We start from the raw sequence: 27,044 nt of genomic DNA, 5'->3' as shown, positions 1-27,044 counted from the left end.
GGTTAGGGTTCAACCTTTTACTACCCGCGAGTAGGAGTGGGGCGGGTTTTATGTGGGTTATTGTAGAGTGGGACGGGATCGGGTAGAACAAAAACCCACCCCTACCCGCCCCGTTGCCACCCCTAGTTTGAAGCAGTTATGCCCAACAATTTTTTGCTTCGTCATCAAATAGTACAAAAGTTGTTGTAACACTTTGACCTGAAACCTTTAATTGAATTCTAAACCTAAAATAAATATTGGGTTAGTAACTAATAATTTGATAGATGAGATTATGAAAAGTATATAGAGTTACTTTATTGTTGGATATTATGGTATTTGATTACATGTGCCATAAATGTCGTTGTTTCTTTTTTTTATATGCTTTCTTCTGACACTTTTCACATTCAACATAGTTCCATCCAAATTTGTCATCAATTTCGTTTATAGTTGTTAAAATTGGGAAGATCTTTTCCTATTCCAATATTCAATTTATGTTATCATTAGGTATATGGTATTTGAGTAAGTATGAATGTATGATGCATGTTGTGAGTTTTTTTTGTCATACCTGATCATCAGATTCTCATTGAATGGCCATTAGATCTTGGATAGATATTCGATTTCTAATCATTCTGTTCTAAAAGAATGATGCTCTATTGAGTAAGTTTGAGATGTGTAGTTCGAAAATAAATTTCTTGTGCTAAATTTGATGTTATTTAAAGGAATAATGATAAGAGACTTATATAAATAGTTTAAATAGTATGAAATTTGAATAATTGTAACGTAAAATTTATTATAATTAATAATATTATTATGACATTTGTAATATGGATGTTTATTATCTTTAGTGAGTTATTTATTAAAATTAACAAATTAATTGTTGGAGTTATAAATTTATTGTATTGTTTATAACGGTAAGATATAATAAATATAGGAATATGAATTCAATATATTTGTAAGTTACAAATTTATTGTATTGTATTTTTTAATTTTTTATTTGTATATTTTATTTTTTTGTTGATTTGGAAATAATAGTTGATTTGGCAAGAATTAAGTGGTTGATTCTAAAATTTTGCTAAGTAAGCGATATTGCTAACATGGTATTAGTAGAAGGAAAGAAATGTCTTACAAGTAATGTGGGTAAACTTATCCATCTACTTTTATATATTAAGAATAGATAGATAGATTCGTATAACTTGTTAATTTTTTAATTTAGATACTTCAAAGGTTAGAAAGACTCATGAAAAAACAAGATGCCTAAAGATTTATGCAAGAATTTGGGAAGAAAGGAAGAAAGTAACTTTTGATCGTGGAGCATCAGTGGGGCCAACTCCTCAAAGAGTGAAAGATTTAACCAATTTTATTGGAACAATGAGAAGGAATAATGATTTTATTATCTTGATGTACACTAATTAGAAAGATGTGCCTAAGCAAATCAAAAAGCGCATATGGAAGTATATTAATGTAAGCTTCATTTATCTTTATGTTTATGCCTTATATTTATAATTTTTTTATTCATATGATATGATGAAATCAATGTGTTTGTAGTCAAAGTTCATTCTTCTAAAATTCTCACAGCTATGGGTAATGACTGGTGTTCAAAGAGTATGGAAGTGTTACAAGACAAGAATCAAGAAGAAACACTTTAAACCATATTCTGGAAATATTGAGGATATATATGTTGGTGAATTGTCCTTTAAAAATTTCAGAAGTACAATTTCAAAAACTAATCGTATATTGGAGTATTCCGACTGTCAAAGTGAGTTAGAGGATTTTAATTATTATTATTTGATATGACTAAGTATAACTCTTTCAATTTTTATATTTTATTTCATTATTGTTTATGTTAAACATGTGTTATAAATTCTAAAAATCGCAAGAAGCAACAATGGAAGCAAAAATGGGGCCAATCAATTTTGCAAGAGTGCGTGTTGATTTGGTATGGTCACATTTATGTTAAAATTCTCTACTCGTGATTTTTACCTAATTTTAGTATGTTATAACTTTATAATTGCCATTTTAGTCTGTAATGTGAGAAAAAAAGAGAACAAAGAGAAACCAAATCAAGCTGAAATGTTTGTTGTAACTCGGAATGGACTAAAAGAAAAAATACTTGATGTAGAAATACAAGCTGTCATTTTAAGTTAGTTTATAATTTTCTTGTCTTTGTTGTTGTTTTATGGCTGTAATATTTCTATTGCTATTTTATGGCTGTTTTGGTTGCTGTTTCATGCATAATATGCTGTTTTGATTGTTGTTTTATGGCTGTCATAGTTGATATTTATGGCTGTTTTAGTTGGGAGAAGGATCACACTTGATATATCAATGACTTTTCTTCTTCCTCCTTTATAAGAATAATAATAGAAATAATTAAAAATGAAAGGAAGGTTAAGATGCATAAAAAAGTGACAATAATGCAAGACTATCATTGTAAATTAGTCTATATTTTTTCCTCTTTGAGGCTATTTTATGCTTATGGTTGTAACTCTAATTATTTTAGAAACACAAGTATGGTTATTTTGTTCTTATGTCTAATTTGGTTGCTATTTTGTGTTTATGGCTATAATATTTTGGTTATTTTAATGGTGTTAGATTGCTACTCCTATTAGTTATAATAGGTTGTTGGAATTTTTCGTTGAATTTTTATCACTAAAAATAAGCATATCATATATTTGTGTGTATAGGATAAACTTGATGATCTCCAAGAAGTTGACACTACAACAAATTCAGGCTGAGACAATCTTTTAAAAACGTTGCCTATAATAAGAAAAAGTGTTGCTTTTGATGAAAGGCAACAGTTTCCGACAAAATCTAACGCTTTTTGGGGGTTGACTATACAGCCGTTATCTTTGGTCTAAGGCAACGCTTTTGTGTATCAAAGGGAACCCTTTTTATGGCAACCTTCAAAAAATGTTGCCTTTTCTACAAAAAAAAAAAAAAAAAAAACAACTCTACGAAAGGGTTGCCTTAGAGCACCCAAAGACAACGCTTTAGATAAGACTTTATGGCAACCCTTTTTACGAGTTGTATTTTCTAATACATAAAGCAACACTTGTCCAAATTTTTTTTAAGTTGCCTTTCATATATTTAAGGCAACACTTGTATAAATTTTTTCTGGTTGTTTTTTCGTATACTTAAAACAACACTTGTCCAAAATTTTTTAAATTGCCTTTTTCATAGACCTAAAGCAACACTTATCTAAGTTTATTTGCAGTTGTCTTTTTCTAATACCTAAAGCAACACCTTATTGAGTTTTTCTTAGGTTCTCTCTTTTTTATATCTAAAGCAATATATTTTTTATCTTTGTTAAATTTTTATGACATTTAAAGGATATATAGCACACACTAATAATAAAAGATCTTTTTGTTTAGTTATGTGTATTTTGATTTGAATTGGCAACTGTATATGTATTTAAAATTTATTTAGTTGAATTTGAAATAACTTTTTAATTTAATATATATGCAATATATTAGTTTATTAGTTTATTTTTTTTCTATCTATTAAATTTAGTTTAAATAGTTAAATTTTATTAAAGTGTTTTATATATTTTTGCAGTTGTCTTTTTCTAATACCTAAAGCAACACCTTATTGAGTTTTTCTTAGGTTCTCTCTTTTTTATATCTAAAGCAATATATTTTTTATCTTTGTTAAATTTTTATGACATTTAAAGGATATATAGCACACACTAATAATAAAAGATCTTTTTGTTTAGTTATGTGTATTTTGATTTGAATTGGCAACTGTATATGTATTTAAAATTTATTTAGTTGAATTTGAAATAACTTTTTAATTTAATATATATGCAATATATTAGTTTATTAGTTTATTTTTTTTCTATCTATTAAATTTAGTTTAAATAGTTAAATTTTATTAAAGTGTTCTATATATCTTTTCAAAAGACAATTCTAAATAATTTTAGATAAGTGTTGCTATAGATATCTAAAAAGGCAACACAGAAAAATAATCAAAAAAATTTATATAAGTGTTGCTTTAGGTATATGAAAAAGTAACTTAAAAAAATTTATAAAAGTGCTACTTTATATATTAGAAAATATAACTCATGAAAAGTGTTGCAATAAAGTAATTTTTTATGTGTTATGTTTGGGTCCTCTAAAACAATCCTTGTATGAAGTTGTTTTTTTAGTCAAAAAGACAATATTTTTTAAATGTTACTACAAAAAAGATTTTCTTTGATGCAAAAAAGTATTGTCTTAGACCAAAAGTAACGGCCGAATAGTCAATCTCCCAAAAAACGTTATGTTTTGTCAAAAAATATTGCTTTTGATTAAAGGTATTATTTTTTTTATTATAGACAACGTTTTTTTAAAGATGATCTCAATCTGAATTTATTGTAGTAAGAGTTGAGAACGAAGGACTCACATTTTTAAACCATTCATTATGCGTCATCGTGTAAAATTGATTAAATCACACTGAAGTACTGAACTAACTGAAAAGAAATGAGAAAGAACAAACTAAACCAAGTACGTAAAAAGAAGAGGAAAAAAGCAACAGAAATTTAGAAATCTTAACTTGTAGATTTTTATACTTACCGAGAAGTTGAATCAATATAGAGGACATGATACTTTATTTCACTACTCGTAGACGGTTACCTAAGAGTCTAAGACGATGTAACGAAACGAAGAAATGGAGAGGGAAATATTAACCACTATAAATTCGTAGGATTTTGTTAGGTAAACAATAATTTTTGTGAATAATATAAATAATGGGTTCTAGAATTGATCTAATAAAGTAAAAAATACTCCATTCTCAAATTATTCTCTAAACGAACATCCATCCATTATTAACTATATATGAGTAAACCGAATAAAAAAGAATACCTATCCAATTAAAAATAATGAACATAATTATATGTACCTATTGAATTGAACATCGTCCAACATATCAATTGTTCACATTATTTAATATTTTCATTGTCTACTTATACTTTTCTAAATTTGTAAATGTAAAACAAATTGTATTGTATATATAAGAAGCACAAGACCATAAAAAAAATATAACAATAATATTGTTAAAAAATATATATATCAATAGTCATTATAAGAACGAAAAAAAAAATTATAACATTCTAATCTCATCCCACGAATACTTAAGTTTCTATCAAAATAGTATATAATACCCTTAATATTATAATAAAGAATTGACAGACATAATTAATAAACAATAGAAATATATAAATTGAAATTTCAAATAAAAATAATCATGACTAAGCATGAACACCCTTTAACAAATTATATAAACAAAGAAGATATCATATATTTTGAAATACAAATGCAAATAAAGATTGGTTATATAAAATAATATTTAAAAGTTGTATTTTTTCACTAACTGTTCCGTTCTGATTCAGCTGAGGTATATGGCTCCCAACGAGACCGCTTAGCTTTGGGGTGAGCTATACATCGTCCGGGGGACAGCCTTCAGGACTAACCTCGACGTTGCGAAACACGACGGCGGGAGCACCTGCAAAAAGCACTCCGACGCTCAAGTCAAAAGAGTATTCAAGAAACTAATACTAATAAATAAATGAGAGTGTATTTTGTGACCTAGTCCCATATGAGTTGCTTGATTTGTTTTTATAGACGAGTGGAGGGCTTATGTTCTTGTGTTTGTTTCGATATTCCTGGCGAGCTCCGTTGTTAGTAACGGGTTGAAGATAATACCTGACTTGTGTGTGACTATGACCAAGTTACGTTTAGAGTCTGCCCTTAGTTCCGAAGTATTTGGTCGGTTACGGTGAAAGGATAATCGCCGAGATTTTAGGGGTACACGTCATAGCCCCAAGCTTGTTTGTCTCCATGTTTTGGGTGACGGGCAAGCTTATTGTGGATACTGTTTGGTTGTTCTCGGCCTGGGTATTTGTGACTTGGGCTTTTTATTTTATTTCTAAAAAATAAAAAGGGTTGTGGAAGAGATATGGGCAGTATTGGTGGGAAGTTTGAAAGTGTTTTGTGAATCGTGCTTTCATTAATTACCCCTTTTTTGGAGTTTGGGTTTTCAAGGTTTGGGGCGGTTATCGTACTTATTTTTCCACTAAGTCAGTGGGTTGTAATAATTTCTGCTGCATTTTCGACGTCCTATTCTTTCGAATTCTTCCTTCTTGTTTGACCTACCATGACTTCTAAAGGTTAGTTTTCTTTTCTTGATTATCCTTGTTTCTTTTCCCTGTAATGGCGAGAGAAAAAGAGAAAGAAAAACTGAAAGCTGTTGAGGTTAAGGAGGATGACCCCTATCATTAGGTGCATGATGATGTTAGGACCCGTTCTTCGTCCTATACTAGTGTTGACTCAATGCGAGAACTGGATGGGTTGAAGTTTGTGAAAGGTGGTTCTGGTGTGTCGATTGAGCTCCTTCCCTGTTCCGGTGAAGATAGGGTTTGTGAGAGGAGGGGTGACTGGCAGTACTTTTATATGTACACGCCCTGTCTAATCGAGTTGCATGTTCATTTTTCTTTCTCCGCTTTCGAGTGTGATGTGTTGACCCAGCTTAACTGTGCGTCCTTGCAGTTACATCCAAATTCCTGGGCATTTCTTCGTGCCTTTCAGTGTCTGATGGACTTCCTTTCTTTTCAGTGTTCTTTATCGCTATTTTTTTCTTTATTTCAGTCGAAGGGGGTTCGTAAGGGTTTGTGGGTTTGTCTTAGCAGTTTCCCTGGTCGCTCCCTTTTTCTGCTTTACAGGTCTTCTATTAAAAACTTCAAATCCCTTTTTGTTAAGATTTGTTCTGTGGAAGCTGAGTATCCATTTTATTTGGATGATGAACTTATCGAAAAATTTCCTCTTTATTGGTGTTCCGAACCGACTCAAGTCCTTGAGGCTACTGAGCGGAGTGAGAAAGAAGATTCTTTTTTAGATTACTTGATTGAGTGTTTTGCTGACGGGGTGTGCTTGTCTATCCCTAAGCTTTTGCATTTGTATGATTCTGGTGATAATGAGGGCTTGAAAGCTTATATAGGTAATGTTTTGCCCATTATTGTTTGTGTTAATGTTGTTGAGTTTTCTAATATTTGTTGTGTATCTGTAGGTGGACGAGTCCCTCATCTTGATCCTTCTCAGTTCCAGTCATTTTTGAAAAAAGAAAAAGAGAAGAATGTTGGTGGTTCATGGGCTCCGAAGGAGGATGGTGGGCAGGCTGCTCAGTCTACTGCTTAACCAGCATCTTCGTACAAGAGGAAAAGGGATGAGACTGATAATTCTTTGGAGGTTATATCGGAAGCCGATCAGGAGGCTATGGGTGACAATAAGCCTGTATTTGATCGTCAGAAGAAGTTTCATGGTTTCATTCCTGGTACTAGTTCTCATTCCTTGTGGAGCAACCAATTTCCTTTTGCCGAGCTGTCTGACAAAGTGTCTCAGTATCCTGGTGACATGCTCATGACACGTCGGGTTGGTATGGAAGGACTTGGGAAGTTTATTCAGGTTGCTTTATGTCTCTTTTGGTTCCTCTTTTGTTTTCCTTTTGCCACTTGGTTTCTTACTTTGGTGTTTATTCTGTAGATTGTCGCATCTCATTTGATGTGTGCTGGCCGTACTACCGAGCTTATTGGTGCCGAGCAACAGGCGGCTGTGGATAAGATTGCCGATCTAGAAAAGTCATATAAGGTGAGGGTTGCTAAACTAGGGAAGTCATCCAAAGAAAAAGATGATGTTATTGTCAATGCCACAGCTAAAATGAAGGAATCTGAAGAAGAGGTGGTTCATTTAAGGGATCAGATTCGGTTGCTGCAGGCTGAAATTAAGGAAAGTGATGTTTCTAAAGGGAAACTGACTTCAAGGATTCATGAGTTGGAGGAAGATGGGATGGAGATGTTCTCTTCCGGCTTTGATCGGACTGTTAGTCAGATTGCATTGTTAGCTCCTGATTTTGACTGTGACCGACTTGACATGACTAAGATCGTGATCGATGGAAAACTGATGGTGGATGGTACTGTGGAGGAGCATGATGAGAATGTGCCTCCTTCTTGATTTGCTTTCTTGTTTGTTTTGGACATGTTTGTCCTTGTAATGAAAACTCCTTTTGTTTTTGTGCTGACCGAGTTGTGGTCAGTTTGACTGTAGTTGTGAATGTTTGGTGTTCGTTTTGAACTCAAGTGACTTTTGTTTATGTTTAACCGAGGTTAGAATAGGATAGAAATAGGAAGTAAAGAACCGACCGTGGTCAATTGACTTTGATAGATATTTTGGGCGTCCGGCCTCGTTAAAACCCTCCTTAGGTAAAACCCTTGTTTAGGGAAAAAAACCTCTAAGGGGGAAAAAGAGTACCTTCATTCGCAAAATTTACAATTTACGATCTATACAACTTTAAGGATGAGATATTCCAGTTTCCTGATACTGGACTGCCTTGTAGTGTTTGGAGCTGGTAATCCCCCATTTCGAGTACTTTGACTACTCGGAATGGTCCCTCCCAGTTTGCAGCGAGCTTTCCGTGTGAAGGAGGTCGTCTAGCTTCCTCTGTTCGTCCGAGGACTAAATCACCCTCGATGAATGTCCTCGGCATGACTCTCTTATTGTGCTTTCTTTCTGCTAATTGTTTCTTAGCTCTTTGTCTGATGGCAGCGATTTCTCTGTCTTCTTCAACCAGATCAAGCTCGGCGTTTCTCGTGTTTATATTGTATTGTTCGTCGTATAGCTCGGTTCGCAATATGGAAATGCCGACCTCGACAGGGATTAATGCTTCCGACCCATAAACTACTTTGAAGGGTGTTTCACCCGTGGTGGATTGTACTGTTGTGTTGTAGCTCCATAATATTTCTGAGATTAGCTCCGTCCATTCTCCTTTTGCGTTATTGATCTTTTTCTTTATTGCCTGCAATATAACTCGGTTAGCAGCTTCGGCCTACCCATTGGTTTGTGGGTGTTCGACTGAGCTAAAATGATATTGTATGCTAAAATTTTTTAGAAATGATGCTACTGGAAATGGGCCGAGGATATCGATCCCCATCTGTGGAAAGGCCAGCTTACCTCCATACTGTGTAATACTTCGGCCAACTTTATAGAGATGGTGGCGTGCTTTTGACAGTTGTCGCATATCTTGACTTTTGTTATGAAATCCCTCTTCATGGTCGGCCAATAGTGTCCTGTTCGGATGATTTTCGTGGCCAGAGCTCGTCCCCCGATGTGTTTTCCACACACGCCCTTATGAATTTCGTCTATTACTTCTTTTGCTTCATCTTTGTTTAGGCATTTTAACAATGGTTGTGAGATACCACGCTTGTATAGTTCCCCTGCTATGTGTTGTGTAGAGACTTGCTTTTTGTCTGAAGTGTTGCGGGTTAAGTTCGTCTTTAGGTATGATACCTGCATTAATGTACTCAAGGAAAGGTGTTCTCCAATCGTTGAGGTGGTTAATGTTCGTTATAGATAATAGTTCAATGCTGGGCTTTTTAAGTGTAAGTTGTGATAATGTTGATGTTTGTGTATCCACCCTAGTGGCAGCAAGTTTAGATAATATGTCTGCTCTAACGTTCTTTTCTCTATGCACATGTAATATGGTGAATGAACTAAATTTTGAAATGAGATCCTTTGCTATGAGCCAATACCGCTCTAGCAAGGGATCTTTTATCTGAAATTCTCCTCGGATTTGTTGAACCACCATGAGGAAATCACAGTGTACTGTTAGGTTATACACTTGGAGGTTGAGGGCGAGTTTGTGGCAAATGACGTTTGGGTTTATGCTTGGCATGTCTGCTGAGGTCCAGGCAAATAGGTCGGCGTTGGCTTGTAATACTTTTATGAGTTCTGATCTTTCTTGTCCTTGGAGTGCTTGGCCGATGTATGTGACCTGCTCCGGTTTTGACGTCAGTAGAACTTTCTGGAGCTCGTCCGCTGGTTGAGGCCTTTCTTGGGTGTCCCTTCTAAGGTCAAGCTCTGCTAGGGATAGTACCTCGTTCGTGTTGTGAATTTCTTTGACTTCTTGTTGGAATTCCTGTCCAGCGGCTGATTTCTTTAGATTTGCAATGTAGCATTGCCGAGCTTGTTGGCGGTCTGAGTGGAGTGTGGTTATCTTGCCGTCCTGTGCCTGAAATTTAACACATAGATAAAAAGTAGATACTACTGCCCTAAACATGTTCAGAGCAGGCCTTCCGAGAATAATATTGTAAGGACCTGGGCAATCAACTATCAGATATTGTATATCAACGGTTCGTGATAATGAGTCATTTCCTATCATCGTCTTTAGCCATACGTAGCCTTTGATCGGGACCCTTTCTCCAGAGAATCCTACTAGTTCTCCAGATGAGGGTTGCATGAGTTTTTCAGATAATTTCATTTTTAGAAAAGTAGAGTAAAAAAGGACATTTGCACTACTACCTGGGTCTAAAAGGACTTTTCTTACCAATAGTTCGCCTGTTTGGATGGAGATTACCACTGGATCGTCTAAATTTGGAGCGGCCGAGCATATATCTGCCTGACTGAAAGTGATTTCGTGGTCAGGAGCGTTCTTGTTGTTCTGGGGTGCTGCTCCTTCGATTGCCAGCATTGCGCGGTAGCTCCGTTTTCACGCCGAGGTTGTTTCGCCTCCCCTGGCGAATCCTCCGGATATGTAGTTTATGATCCCTTTTGGTGGAGTGTTGTTTGACCATTTATTGTCTTCCTCCCTCCTAGGTTGTTTTCTTTCTGTTCGTTCGGCTTCACAGAGCTCCTCAATTTCCATCTGTCCGGCCGCCCTTTCCCAAAATTCCTCTAACGTCTTTGGTTTAGTGACCGCGATTGTTTCCCTGAACTTTCCGGGTCGGAGGCCGGCCTTCAGGGCATGCAGGTGGACATCAAGGTCCAAATCTGGTATCTCCATGGTTGCTTCTGCAAATCTGGTCATGTAGTCTTTCAAGCTTTCTTGTGGGCCTTGGCGGATGGTGCCGAGGTAATCTGATCCGTGCACGTATATCCGTGCTGCTGCAAAATAGTCGATAAAGGACTTCGCCAGCTCTTCGAATGAAGAGATTGATCCTGCAGGTAATTTTGAAAACCAAAGTAATGCAGCGCCGTCAAGGTAAGTGGGAAAAGCTCTGCAAAGCACAGGCTCATTGTTAGGGCTGTTAAAAAATATCATGGACTGAAATTTCTTAATATGAGCCCGGGGTTAAGCCCTGCAAAGTACAGGCTCATTGTTAGGGCCGTTAAAGAACATCATGGATTAAAATTTCTTAATATGAGCCCAGGGGTCACCAATCCCCTTATATGGCTCGAGCGAGGAAGGCAGTGTAAAATTCTTTGGCATCTGGTAGTTGGTGATTTCCTCGGAAAACGGGTTGTCTAAGGTCAGCTTCTCCTTTGGCGGGTTGACACTTAACAGGTCTGTGTTGCCTTGGGTTGGGCCTTTGGAATTATTTTCCTCATGTTTACTGGCGCTGTTTTTGGTGGACAGTTCAGCGAGTCTTCGAACTTCTGCTTGTAGTTCGGTTATCTAGGCCACAAGCTCGGCCTGAGTGAGTTGGTGAACTTCGTTATCGGCCATGTCGGAAGGTTGAGAAACCCTACACAAAAGAGAAACACAATACACAAAGTGCAATATAGAAGAAATTGTGGGGTTAGATTGAATCTTGGGCCCACGGTGGACGCCAGATGTTCCGTTCTGATTCAGCCGAGGTATATGGCTCCCAACAAGACCGCTTAGCTTTGGGGTGAGCTATACGTCGTCCGGGGGACAGCCTTCGGGACTAACCTCGGCGCTGCGAAACACGGCGACGGGAGCACCTGCAAAAAACACTCCGACGCTCAAGTCAGAAGAGTATTCAAGAAACTAATACGAATAAATAAATGAGAGTGTATTTTGTGACCTGGTCCCATATGAGTTGCTTGATTTGTTTTTATAGACGAGTGGAGGGCTTACGTTCTTGTGTTTGTTCCGATATTCCTGACGAGCTCCGTTGTTAATAACGGGCTGAAGATAATACCTGACTTGTGTGTGACTATGACCAAATTACGTTTGGAGTCTGCCTTTAGTTCCGAAATATTTGGTCGATTACGGTAAAAGGGTAATCGCCGAGATTTTAGGAGTACACGTCACTAACTAATGTATATAAAGTTAACAGCGACAATAAAATTACAAACTCTATTTTTTTTTTTACCAAAGATAGGAGACTCGAACCCGCAACCTCTTAATTGAGTATGGGGAGACTATGCCATTTGAGCTATTACTCATTGGCAAAAAATTTGGAAAGATAGGAGACTCGAACCCGCAACCTCTTAATTGAGTATGGGGAGTCTATGCCATTTGAGCTATTACTCATTGGCAAAAATTTAGAAAGATAGGAGACTCGAACCCGCAACCTCTTAATTGAGTATGGGGAGTCTATGCCATTTGAGCTATTACTCATTGGCTAAAAATTTGGAAGATAGGAGACTCGAACCCGCAACCTCTTAATTGAGTATGAGGAGTCTATGCCATTTGAGCTATTACTCATTGGCAAATTTAGAAAGATAGGAGACTCGAATCCGCAACCTCTTAATTGAGTATTGAGAGTCTATGCCATTTGAGCTATTACTCATTGGCTAAAATTACAAACTCTACATGGATGCGCAAAATTTTTTGACAATTATTAAATGAAACAAATTTGTAATTGTGTTGTCAAATTTAATTAGTAAACTAACGTATGTATATTCGATATAAATAGTTTTTAAAATGATAAAAAAATTTAATTATATCTATAATCCAAAAAAATTAACAACTTTTGTGGATCATACGTACCAGGTTAACTTAAAAAAAAAAAAAGACTAAACAACCAAAAAACAGAAAAAATATCAGATGAGAAAATATTTTAATTAGAAATCGAATCCGAATTCTGTAAGCCTTCAGTTGCTTCTAATAAGTTGCAATACAAAACACAGAGCCGTAACTTAGTAATATATAGAATTGATAGATCTGTATAACGATTGATAGAGTTCAATTATTTAAGCAATTATACATGTACAGTAATAAATATTGTTAAAACAAAAAAAAAAACATAAAGATTCAAAAAATAAAAAAACTAATTACTATGTTTTCGGCAAAATGTGGGACCCTTTTTTTAAGATGAGAGATCAAGATCACTATTAAGTATTGGCATAGTAACTACTAAATGGATACTGTGATTCTAAACTTATATGCAATAGTACTAATTACTAAAGCATATGCTTACTCTTATAAGTTGTAGGAATAAAAATTAAAATCCAAAAAGTACAATCATTCCTTCATGAGTTTTCATTAATTCAGACTATATAAATATTAACCTTGACAAAACAAATGTGATGTATTGAAAAAAAAAAAACAAACAAACCTAACCTCGGAAGTGTATGTCCTCAGAGATGAAAGATGATTATATACAACCAAAATAACATTACTACCTTTGACAAAATCTTCACGTATTCTTAAATTACATGACTACTATAACAATATTTATATAGTTAAATTCATTTATTTATTTATTTACTTTTGTTATTCTTTCTCATTGTTGCTCTCATAATAGCAAATAAAAGGCCTTCTAAAGGAAAAAGCAATAAAAAACAAAAGAAGCAAAGTATGAATGGTTAGGGCTGGCAATATATACTCTATCCGCGGATATTCAACTCGAATCAATCTGTTTGAGTAGAGTTGTTTAATCGATTAGCTGTGGATAAGGTAGAGTATGGTGTGAATTTGTCTACGGGCAGGGTAGGGTACGGGTTCAAGATTTACCCTACTCTATCCTATCTGCACCCCTAATATATTATATAATATATATGTAAAAGTTATGTATGTAATAAAAAAAAAAGTGAGTGTTGATATTAAATGAAGTTTGAAAAACGATGCTTATGTATGTCTATCAAGGTTCTGAGAACCGGACCGGTCATTGAACCACTCTAGTCACTGGTTCACTGGTTTATTGGTCTAACCGGTCTAACCAATGGTTCAACCGGAAAAATCGTTTCAAAATAAAATAATAAATAAATTATAAATAAACATCTTAAAATATAATTATAGTTTAACATAAATTTTAAAATATCTTCCAAATCTAAAAATATCATCAACCAAAGCAATATGATCTTATCAAAATATACTAATAAAACTAAAATTAAGCATAGGATTACAAGTCATCATCTAGATTTTCAATAATACAAAATATTAAACAATTCTAATTCCAATGAATCGGAATAGAAATTGAAACTCTATATTGGCTAAACTATGTCTCATAACCCTCTAGAAGTTTCATAATGAAAGAATGAGCATTGGCTACTCTTGCAGCTTATTCAATCTCAACTTGGTCAGCATCAGATCTTTCTAAAAGTATGTTTTCTCTAATTGTTGTCGTAAACAAAGCCAGTTTTTGGCTCACTAGTCCTATTTGCTGCCTTAACCATTTTAGACTCAAACTCTTATCATTCCTATCTAGCAAAACTTGTCCTACACAAAATTTCTTCAATTAATTAATGTCACATAACATACCATACCATATCATATGGTCTTTAATTAATATGCATAACTTCAGTTTTAGATTTTTTAACAAGCAAGTAAACTACATACTAAACAAAAATAGTTTTCTAGCAGAGAAAAAGCTGCTTGGCTTTTAGCAGAGAGCTTGGCCAAAGTGGTTGTGTGAATGGCTCCAATGACAGCTATCAAAGGAACTACAACAAGAGTGACCAGTGCTAATTGCCACACAGTACCAAATCCCACACCAAACCCACAAATAAATGTGTAAAAGTAGTGAAAAAACTATCCATGTCTTACTAATAATGAGAACAGAAAAACTCAATCTCTTGAACTCAATAATTACTTTAGTTATCCAACTAAATAATTGCATCACAGTTATCATAAACTGATTTCAAAGCCTAGAAGCAGAGTGAAATTAAAAACATGAAGCATATAATAAATCAAAAGATCACCAATTACAAATTTTTTAATAAGAACAGAAGTTAAGAACAATGAAAAATGGAGAAAGATTCAACAGTTTTCAACCCAATTTTAACAAAGCTCATCACAATCATTAACAACAATAAAAGCATTGAAGGGACAATGAATCAGTAATATAGGCAGTGCAAATTTAAAATTTAAACCTATCAATTTAAAATTTATCATCAAATATAATCAGAAAGCAAAGCCAATCAACCAAGCACTGAATGAGCATTCTGTTATGATTATGTGACTGGAAAGCAACAAATTCAAGTTACAGCAACAAAAACAGAATAGAAAATCGTTTATGGTTTCTATTGTATATTGGAAATTTTGCTATTAATTGTTTATGATTTCAACAAAAACACAACGCAGCAGCAGTAGCACAGTGGAGCCACAAAACACACAACAGCACACCAAAAGCTAGAAGCCAGAAGCCACAACAGAAAGCCAAAGCCAGAGAAAATCAATGATTTCAACAAAAACACAAAAACCTATCATCATTGAATGATTTGTTGATTCTAGAACAGAGAGTCACATAATAAACCGAAAAACGAAGAACAAAGGCACACCAAAGCCACTGACCTTCGAGAGGGTGACGGCGACAAGACGACAGCGAGCAGGAAGAATCCGATGGAGGATGGGTGCCGAGCGAGGAAGAAGACAGCAAACAGGGGGTTATAACGCCAACAGTACGAAGAGAGACTCCTTGGTGACAAACCCCTGACTGCTACAGATGGCGACAAACAACAGCGACAAACAACGGTGAAAAGATCGAAGACTTGGAGAACTCCCCTGACTGTGACGCACGAAGACTCGAGGAGACAAGCCCCTGACTGCGATGGACGGCGGCAAACTGATGCGGAATTTATAACCCACAAACTTACCGGCAAGTACACCGGGTCGTACTAAGTAATACCTTACGTGAGTAAGGGTCGATCCCACGAGGATTGATGGATTAAGTAACAATAGTGTTTGATAGGATTAGTTAGACAAACAGAAAATAGTGTTTGGAAGTTCAAAAAGCATTAAACAGTAAATTAAGAATTTCAGAAAGCAAGCAGCAAATGAGTTGTGAAATATATATGGAAAAACAGTTAAGGTTTCAGAGTTATCTATTTTTTGGATTAACTTTTCTTATTAACTACTTTTAATCATGTAAGATCTAATTCATGGCAAACTATTTGTGACTAGACCCTAATTCCTTAGACCTTCCTAGTCTCCTCTAAAATTTATCAACTGCCAATTCCTTGGTCAATTAACTCCAATTAGAGGGTGATGATCAATTCTAGTTTATATGCCACAGAAATCCTAATTATCCAAACATAAAAGGATTATATGTCACGCATCCTATTAAATCCAGATAAATTAGAAATTTAGGAGAATATGTTTTTAAGCTGTTGTTCAAGTAAAGAGCTTTTTCAAGTTATACAAGAACGCATTTAGAAAGATGGTCATACTTCCGTTCCACCCAAATTCATAAAATAAAGAACGAAAACAATTCTTAAATATAAATCCATACATAAATTAAAATAGAAAAATAATAAAATCAATCCATACAAATAGACAGAGCTCCTAACCTTAACAATGGAGGTTTAGTTGCTCATGGTAAAGAGAAAAATAAGGTTTCAGGTAAAATGTACTGCCTTTTTAATCTGATGGATCTGAATCCCCTTTTATAACTAATCCTAATAATTTAAAAATCAATTTATTAAAATTAAAATTAAAATAATATCTTTTCCTATTTAAAAATCAAATTTGAATTTAAATTCAAATTAATTAACAAGTCTTCAGCTGATGGGTGGGGACCACTTGATTTGTCCATTCTGCAGCTTCTAATCTGTGTTTTCTGGGCTGAAAACTGGGTCAAAACAGTCCAGAAATCGCCCCAGCGTCTTTCTGCGTTTTTTGCACGTTGCGCATGTCACGCGTACGCGTCGGTCACGCGCACGCATCGATGGTCTTTTTCGCGAGTCACGCGGACGCGTCGGTCACACGGACACGTCGCTTTGCAAATCTTCAAATCACGCGTACGCGTCAGTCACACGTACGCGTCGCTCCTCGCTGCCATCTCCTTTGATTCTTGTGCTGCAGAAACTCCATCAAATCCAACCGAATGCTACCTAAAATAAACAGTATTGCACAAAACTCAAAATAGCATCCATAGTGGCTAAAATATAATTAATTCTTAATTAAACTCAACAAATTACATGCAAATTTACTAGGAAAAATAGGAAAGATGCTCACGCATCACAAACACGGCTCCTCCCTGCGGCGGTGGTGGCGGCTAGGGTTTTTCCCTGGTTGAGGCCGAGCATGTTCTGCTCGAAGGAATAAGGAAGGAGATGGTGAAGCGCGTTTTGTTTCTCCCCTTAAGCGCAAAACTGCGCCGTTTTATTCAAATCGGGCGGTTCTGATTCCGGTTTGACCGGCCAATTTTCGACCGATTTAACAGTTTACATCCGGTTTTATAATTTCCGGTTTTAGGCATCAGACCAAACCGTTTATGTCTCCGGTTCGTGGTTGAACCAGTTAGACCGGTCGATCCGGTCTGGTTTTCATAACATTGCTAAAAACATAATATACAGATTGGAGTTCCAAAATATAGATATCAAGCTCCGAACTCGACCTGCGAAGTAAAGGCCGACCAGAGTATATATATATATAAACATACATATACAATCCAAGTCCCAAAATACTCAAAAGGGAAACCTAGTTCTCCATAAGACCTCTATGAGGCACAAAAGCTAAACAAAATAAGGGAGAAGTCTACACAATACGTATATATGTACATATATATCAAAATAATCAAAAATACAAAGTCTCAACTCTGTTGTGACAGGAACTCCAGACGCCTAGCGAGATGCCTCTTGACCTGCATCTGAAAACAACAACATATGTATGGGGTGAGAACCAGAGGTTCTCAACATGGTAACAGTGCCTACATATATAAGATATAAGATCTCGGAAAAACCAGAGGCAATCCTAGAACTCCGACACTCATATATAAACTTAAAGGAATAAACTAACCATAAATTTGGTAAAACTCTTTAAGGTTTCCAAGTCTCAATCTAACTCTAATTTTACAATTCACTTTTTGTCTCCTCCAATCTAATTGTGATCCAATCCTTCACTTTACGTCTCTTCCATTCCTCCAAATCTTCGGTGCACAAATAAACAATACAGACAAAACAAATACAAGTAGGATACAGATACAGCAGGTAGCAAATATAGCAGGTAAGTATAATAATCACATTGGCAAGCCCAATTAATGCCAATCAACCAAAACACACATATGCATATGATGTATGCCTATCCTATGGCCGATGAGTCTCATCTGTCGGTTATAAAGCCAAACCCGACATGTTCGGTAGCTAACCCTGGACAGAACACCCAACACGGAGCAAGTGGGACAACGCTGCAACCCTTGCATCTTACCCACGTATCCGGAGCAGCAGACAACTTCATCCTTACCTCTTACCCAGGTGGTGTTACAGTTCTCAACCCGCAGCAAGCAGCAACATAACTCAACCCTTGCATCTTACCCGAAGTCTCAAACTCTTCTCCGGAGCAAGTGGATAACACCTCTGCATCTTACCCGACTTATTGACTTATCCGAAATAAGTGGATAATACCATTGCATCTTACCCGAAGTCACATTCAGAAATTCATTCTCATTATCATTATAATTCATTCATATTCATTTAATTTCATGATCAACCTCAGTTCTCATCATTCTTCTTCCTCATCCCTTTCCCGGAGCAAGTGGACAACGCCACTGCCTGTTACCCGGTCACACATATCTCATTATTATTATAATTCTCATTCATATTCATTTAAAATTAGACTTAAAAATCAATTCTCATCATCCTTCATTCCTTATTATCACACCTCCCATTTCATTCATCAACAATTCATACTCAAAACACAATTCATTTTTTTCTAAATAAAGAAAACTCAAAACGTAATTCTTTTCTTAATAACTCAAAATCAAATTATAAAATCCTTAAAAATATAAATTTTTCTAAACAACCACTTCAAACAAAAACCTCCTATTTTCATAAAAATTTTGGCTGCATCTTCTCTAAAACGTGGACTTTTGCCACCCTTCAAGGGTCCTAACCACCAAACCAAATACCTCTCAGTCATTCAAATCATTCATAGTATCAAATTATTTCAAAATCAAACCAATTCCAATATTAAATCTTTTTCAAAAAACCTAACCAACTTCAACAGCAAATCGCTTATAAAATTGACACTCACATCTCTCAATCAATCTATTCAATTCAATTTTACATACTCACCATCAATCCTCAACACATCAACCATCGTCATTATTTTATACCCATCAAAGTCATAATCCAACACATACAAATTCATTGATCCTTTATACACACATCATAAACCATATTCACAATCCATCAATAATTCATTCAATTCATTCCTATCTTAAGGTCATCTAACCTAAGTTTTCACGTGACATTAAACATTAACTACGAGAAACCAAAATCATACCTTGGTCGATTCCTTCTTAAGCTTGAAACACCTCAAAAACCTCTCCTTTCACAAGCTCCAAGCTTCCAAACATCAATTTCTCAAGCTTAATCATCCAGATTTCGTTCCAAACCGCCTAATTGAATTCCAAATCAACAAGAACACAATCAAATTCACACAATATCACTATAATCATCATAGGATTCACTAATTCAATGATTCACAAGGGTCAAATAGTTTCTTACCTTATCCACGGATCAATTAGAGAGAACCCAGTGATTATCCACCGCTAGAGTACCCCTAAACCATCAAAATCACAAAATCTCTCAATTTCTAAAAACTAAATAACAAAAATAAAAGGGAAGAACTGACAATGAAATATAAAATTTCTTACCAAATTATTGGGTGAGTTTTCTAGAAAATTCCGAGACGAACGCGTGGCCATTGACGGCTCGTCAATCGGAGCTCCGGATTGAAAGTTATGGATAATTGAATTTTCGGAGGTGAGGTTGGGGTTTTTAACGTGATTTTTCTCTTCTTCAGCGTATCCAGGGTGAAAAATGGGGAAGAAAGCTTCATTTGGGAGTTTATATAGGTTAGGCCTTGGCCTGGTCCAACCGGTTCGGCTCATTGATCTGTTTTTGGGCTAAAATATTTAAAATTAGTGTCAAAACTCATTTCTAATTACTTTTACTTCATTAAACTATAAAATATAATTTTTAATTTCTTTAAATAATAATTAATTTATTGGTTAATTAGTTACTAATTATCCGGGGTTTACATCCTACCCCCTAATAAAAATTCTCGCCCTCGAAAATTTCGATTCACTTTACGAAAAGTAAGCAAGAACAGCTCCTCGTTATTTCCATAACACCTCGCTCGCATCCACGAGACGCCCTTTGGGTCTTGTCCACACTGAATAATTGATATTAAGGTGATCAGTCTTAATATCTCAAGTCTAGTGCTTCGAATCTCCAAAAGTATGCTCATAAATATTCATGCTATATATGTCAAGCAAACATCCTAAATAGCATGTACACACACCCAGAGTATGCTCAAAAGTATAGTCAGACCATTCTTCAGGCTCTACGAGAACGAACTATTCTGATACCATAATGTAACATCCTACCACACAGAGCCTTACGCTTAAGTCGTAAAGCAGAGATGGCAAGGTATTACGACATCTAAAAGTAAAATTCGTACATAAATATAATTGAAAGAACTCATATCTAGAAGCCTTGGAGAATAAGTTAAACAAAAGCAAAAAACAGAAAATCGTATCACACTGGCATGGATAATCGTAAAATGGATAGGTAAGATCAAAGAAGGCTAAAAACATAATATACAGATCGGAGTTCCAAAATACAGATATCAAGCTCTGAACTCGACCTGTGAAGTAAAGGCCGGTCAGAGTATATATATATATATATATATATATATATACATACATATACAATCCAAGTCCCAAAATACTCAAAAGGAAAACCTAGTTCTCCATAAGACTTCTATGAGGCACAAAAGCTAAACAAAATAAGGGAGAAGTCTACACAATACATATATATATATACATATACATCAAAATAATCCAAAATACAAAGTCCCAACTCCGCTGTGACAAGAACTCCAGACGCCCAGCGAGGTGCCTCTTGACCTACATCTAAAAAAATAACATATATATGGGGTGAGAACCAGAAGTTCTCAACATGGTAACGGTGCCTACATATATAAGATATAAGGTCCCGAAAAAGTCAGAGGCAATCCTAGAACTCCAACACTCATATATAAACTTAAAGGAATAAACTAAACCATAAATTTGGTAAAACTCTCTAAGGTATCCAAGTCTCAATTTAACTCTAATTCTACAATTCACTTTCTGTCTCCTCCAATCTAATTGTGATCCAAGGAAAAATATACCTACCAAGGATTCATTATTCTTCTGCCTTGGCCGACTATTTTTTCTTTCTGCAAGAAGACATGAAGTTTAAGAAACAGCTGAACTCAACATAGCTATTAAAACATATTTCCTTTTTATTTACTCTAAAAAAGGACAAAAATTATTTAGCTTTGTAAAAAATATCAAATAATGACAAATATAGAAGTCCATGAAAGCAATTTCTTTCAACGATGCTCTATGCTTTGTTCGCTGCTATGAACAATAAAATATGAAGATTAATAAGAACATATATACACAGTTTAATAAGAATACATGTACATAAACACTGGTAAAAAATGTAAAGACTTAACAAATGAAAATAAATTACCATAATTTTAGCAAAATATAGGACTCTATTTTAAATTAATTGCTCCTTGAGGACAAAAATAAAAGCTATCATTTGAGGAAAAAATAAGGCTACTGTTGGTGAGAGAAAGAGGAAAAGGAGGCAAGGTTGAAAAAAATTATCAATAAAAAATAAAATGTTAAAATTTAAACCGTTGAAAAAGAATGCACAAAGTAAATTTGCCATGAAAAGTCCTAAAACAAAGGACATAAAACTAAGAGTCTAATAATAGAAAATGATGCAGACAAAAAAATCTCCAAATAAAGAAAAGGAAAAAATTAATCAATGATAATTTGCAACAAACAGCAAAATTACCAAACATATCATGGCACATACCAAGAGACACGGAGTAAAAAGGTGAATAAGGGGCGGTTGCGAAGAAAATATAGGCATCGCGGAAGATGCAAGGAAAAAAAATGGGTATGATGAGTAGATTGAACAGAGAAAAAACCGAGAGACGCAAATCATTCACCATGCACAACCAACTAACAACATAACAACAACTCTACAATTCTGGATTTTAGAGAGATAATAAATGAAAAGAGAAGTGTGGATCTAATTTACATTTTTGTTGCATTGAACTAACAGGTGAGATAAATGGGTATACATTTGAGTGATAAACCATTAGCTATTTAGGATTTTAATATTCTAAAAAATTAGAGTGAAATCTTACCTCAACCCCTAACAATTTCACAAAATCTCTTTCCCCCCTTAACAAAAGCATAATTCCATCGCGAACCTTATCCATTACTTCCGTTAGACATTCTGACCCTTCCATCAAAGTCTCCGTCAATAAGAGGAGTATAACTCCAACCCAGCCTCTAATCATCACCAGCATCTACCACCATTCTCTGCATTCTTTCTTTCTCCTCTCCACCATTTTTTGCCACCATCGTCACTATTTTCTATTTTTGCTGTACCACTTAACTGCCATCATTCTTCTTCTTTTTGATCGAACCAAAACCACGAAGTCATATCCCTTCCCTTTTTCTTCTCCTTATCCTCACAATCCCTCTCTCACTAGCTTGTCTCGGTCTCTATTTGGTTTTATACTAAATTCCATGTCCACATTCCAAGTAGATAACTTTGTCTCTATTTGGTTTCACACTAAATTCCAAGTCTGCATTCCAAGTAAAGAACTTTACCTTGAACAAATTAAAACACCGACGCACCCCATAATCACCAAATCACTCTTTCAAATAAAAATCGATACTTTAAGTAAATATCTATACTCAATCATCAAAATCCAGAAAAGGACAACTCATAAGACCATATCCCAAACCAAATTCAAATATTTAAATAGAAAAAATTACTCAATTGAAAGAGGTGTCAGTGGGTTGGTGTAGCGAAGAAGAAGAAGAAGAAGGTGACAGTTGTAAGAATCGGATTTTAGAATAAAATAATAAACCGGTTAATTAGAATAAAATAATAATTTAATTGTCCAGAATAGGTTCGAAAATATAAAAATATTTTTTTAATATAAAGGTGAGATTTGGATTCAATAGATTTTTTTGAGTAGGAAAATGTATCTTTTGAGAAAAATTTTGCATAAAAAATGTGTACCAGTAGATTAGCCGACAGTACCGGCTTAAGTCTATCTGGTACTGCGTGAGAGAGAATAAAATAGTAGAAATCTTAGGAAAAATATTTGGAATAGCAAACCAGACGCTAATTCTAAAAGTTTTAGTCCAAAGTTAGGCCAAACGGACCAAAAACGCTACGCGATTGAAACGGGCCCAAGCCCAACATATATAAAGTCATAAATGAGCCAAGAAAGCTCATTTTCAGCATAAGAGGGAGAGAAGAACGTGAGATTGAGAGAGAAAAGTGTCCACCATTGACACTATTTATCATCTCCTTCTCTTGGCCATATCTTAAGCTACATACGGTGCTCGGATTGACGAACGGTTTGCGGTCACGCAAAGCTCTCGCCGAGCTCTTCCTTTCTAACAGATCAAAGTTGGTAAAAAACTCTTTTTTCAAGCTCCATTTCTCCGCCCTATGTCATTTTTGAAAATGGCTTTTGGGTTGTTGAGTTTCTTTGTGTTCTTATTGTTTAAGTGTAATCTAGCTTGGGTGAGTAGTGGGTTTTAACCCAAAACTCATTGGACAAGATAAGATATCACTAAATCCTTGTGTTTAGTTGTATGTCATAATTCATAGCTTTGATTCTTGTTGTTTTTCATGATATAGAGTGTTCTTGGTGTTGTTTGGTGTTGAGTGAAGGCTTGAAAGCTTGTGGTGAAGTGATTTTGTGCGTGTAGGATAATCGGCCAAGATATGATTTCGGTTTCCTTTATATAATATGTAATATTTCTGGACACTTAGGCTAGTGGCCTTTAAGATAGGTTTGAATGATGTGGTTGTATGATTATTTGTATGTACATTTTATGCTTGATGATGGTTTGGATGGAGGTTGAATGAGTTTGCATGTGAAGATATATATATATATATATACTCATCTTCTTTCTTTTTTGATTACCTTCCTCGCGTATGTATAAGACCGAATCCATTCGATTTAGAATTTTCAAAAGGATTACTATACTAATCCTTAACTTTTCGAGGAATCCTTCATCAGTGGTTGTGAATGACCGATTTTTCTCAATCTTTATGACTTGCTCCTACGGAACCGAGGTCGAAAAGATTGAGAAATAGAACCATCTGATTTGATCGAGTTGTTGAATAAACTGAGACCTGTAATAATTTCTAGAAGAAGAAAAAAAAAGTTTTTTTTTAGCCGGTAGTAGTAGTTCTAGCGGTTGAAAACATAGAATCGCGAAAAACAAATGAATTCAAATTCGAAAAAAAAAATGAAATATTAATATAAATCGAATTTGATTATATTTTTAGTAATTTGTTTATTATATATTAGTATTTGTAGATATTATTCCATTTTTTCTTCTAACTTTTCACTTATATCTCGTTCGTACACATCTTCTCTTTGTTACATATAATGGATTTACCTGAACCACTACATGATGAAATAGGATGAATTGAGACAGTATTTTGTAAATACATAATTATCTTGAATATATTAACCATTTCTTTACTTTCCGATCGCCCGGAAAGAACAAAAGAAACATCTTGTTCTTTCTTCAGCAATTTCTGATCTCTAGTAGACCTCTCAGTAGGATGATTCAAATCCAATATAGCACCTATGGGTACATAAGAAATGTATTGAATCGATTCATTAAATGATGAATAATAAAATCAGAAATAGAATAATAATGATATTATTATTATTGATGAGTATGATGACTTTGATGAGTTATGGTGGTGGGTGTTGATGTTGAAGACGAATGTTGATGATGATATTGATTATTGGTTATTGTGGTTCATGTTAAAAACAAATGATTTAAGAGATTTGATGAATTAAATGAATTGATTGATGATAATGGGACTAATTGGATGAAAGATTTTATCTATGTAACATTGATGATTGTTGGAAATATTGAATGGTGGTATTGAGGAACTTTGGTGTGAATTTAGGTTGAACTTGAAGTTGGATGAGGTGAGTATTAAATGGTTTTGATAGTTAGGTAAATGATAAATAATTGAGGAGTAAGTTTTGAGTTGGTTTGGTGTTGAAGTTTTGGAAAACTAGAGAATTGTCTCTTTTGGTAAAAACATATTTTTAGTGAAATTTGGCGGATCATAACTTGAGCCTCGATTTTTGAAATTGGTTGGATTTTATTTTAAATTGAAGATGGTTTAAATAGCTTTAAAATGATATAAAGTTTGAGAAAAATGGAGTTTTGTAGAGAAAGTTATGAGCGTTTAAAGTATGGTGTTTAAAACTGAAATTCTGCAGCATTAAAATTTTTCTGAGTCTGATGCAGCATGCGTACGCGAACATGTGCACGCAACGCGGGCATTCTCCACTGCCTGGGGATCTTGCCTACGTGGGCACTGTGTTGCGTATGCGAGCCTGTGAATTTTGGCTATGCGTACGCGAGTTTTAACACGCGACGTGAGGATTCCTCTCAGGTTAGGAGTCTCGCGTACGCGAGAGAGGAGTCACGTACGCGACCCTCACTTTTTCAATGCGTGCGTACACACGGCAGGGGTGTGCGTACGCACAGCCCCTATTTTGTTAAAAAATATTTTTTCTTCATTTTTCAAGGGTTCACTATTTTTCTAAACTTCTTTAAACTACTGTTTGAGATTACTACCTAGTAATTAGACCCTAAGACTAATAGAGATGGGTTGGTGACTTAAATTGGTAAATTATGCATGAGTTTAGTAGACGATGACTTAGGTCTGGTATGTCAGTTGGATGGAGTTATCATGTGAACTGATGGAGAGCCGGGTTGATGATGAATTTGTGATATTGAGGTTGGATGATGAGATTGAGTATGTGATTATGATATGTATTCTTCTCCATCGTAGGGACTGTGGCAGTCTCCCGTCTATATTCGGATGTGAGGGCTGTGGCAGTCTCCCGCTCACATGACATGCATTGATTTGGTAAGTCGCTATGCACCTCGAACAAGGTCTGTGGCAGTCTCCCGCTTGTCGAGGTAGTGGTGCCAGCGTAGGGATCAAGGTAGTCTCTTGCCTACGTTGAGATGTGAGGACTGAAGCAGTCTCCCGCTCACATAATCTTTCTGCCGCCAGAGTGAATTCAGGCACTATAACCCGAAAGAGGGTGCCGGGCACTATAACTCACGAGGCACAAGATAAAATGCTGGACACTAGAAAGAGTGAGCATGGCACTATAACCCTGGTCGTGGTAGAAAGGCGGCATCCCAGGGATGTGTCGGGTTAGCATTTTGAACTGACAAGTGATATCACGAACCAATAGGACCGACATTCATCATGTGCATCTTCTAAGTGTTTTGATTGCTTTGCTTATTTGCTAGTTGTTCTACTTGCTATACATGTATATTACTTGTGTTCTACTTGCTTGCATTATCTGTGATTGTTTGGTGCTAAGGAGGTTAGGTAGGCGGTGGCGATGGGATCGCGTGGAGGGTAAGTTGGCGAAGGCTGTGGGACAGCGGTGTGATTTGGTATTAGTTAAAATCCCCTAAGTTTAGATTACCTTGTTTATGGTTTATGGTTTAAGTTATTTATTTCATTAAGCTTGAATATTCTGTATCGATGTGAAGTTCTAGGATTGCCTTTGGCGTCCCGAAACCTTATATCTTACATATTGGGCATTGTTACCATATTGAGAACCTCCGGTTCTCATACCATATATTGTTGTTGTTTTTCAGATACAGGTCGCAACCCACCTCGGTGAGTTTGCAGACATGGTGACAGAGCGGAGAATGGTTTCTCTTTTGTTCTATTCTGGTTTACCTTTATTGTAGTTTTCTCTCATCTTTTATATTTTATACTTTATTGCCTTAGAGGCTTACTTAAGAGATAAGTTGTATAAATTATTTTAACTTAAAAACTCTGTATTGTCAATTTGTAACTAATCGGCCTAAA

At 35.3% G+C, this 27,044-nt stretch overlaps 1 protein-coding gene across 1 annotated transcript; it reads right to left on the bottom strand.

The window, feature by feature from the left end:
• LOC107626696 lies at positions 10,486 to 11,037 on the bottom strand. The gene has a single exon (XM_016329593.1). It carries the CDS (start codon positions 11,035 to 11,037, stop codon positions 10,486 to 10,488), a length of 552 nt encoding a protein of 183 aa, XP_016185079.1.

The sequence above is a fragment of the Arachis ipaensis genome, chromosome B02 (assembly GCF_000816755.2).
Source record: "Arachis ipaensis cultivar K30076 chromosome B02, Araip1.1, whole genome shotgun sequence".
Taxonomy (NCBI): domain Eukaryota; kingdom Viridiplantae; phylum Streptophyta; class Magnoliopsida; order Fabales; family Fabaceae; genus Arachis; species Arachis ipaensis.
This window is presented reverse-complemented; position numbering and strand designations above follow the sequence as displayed.

Excerpts from the sequence above, each read along its gene's own strand:
- LOC107626696 (XM_016329593.1), bottom strand. The coding sequence starts at position 11,037 with ATGATATTTTTTAACAGCCCTAACAATGAGCCTGTGCTTTGCAGAGCT.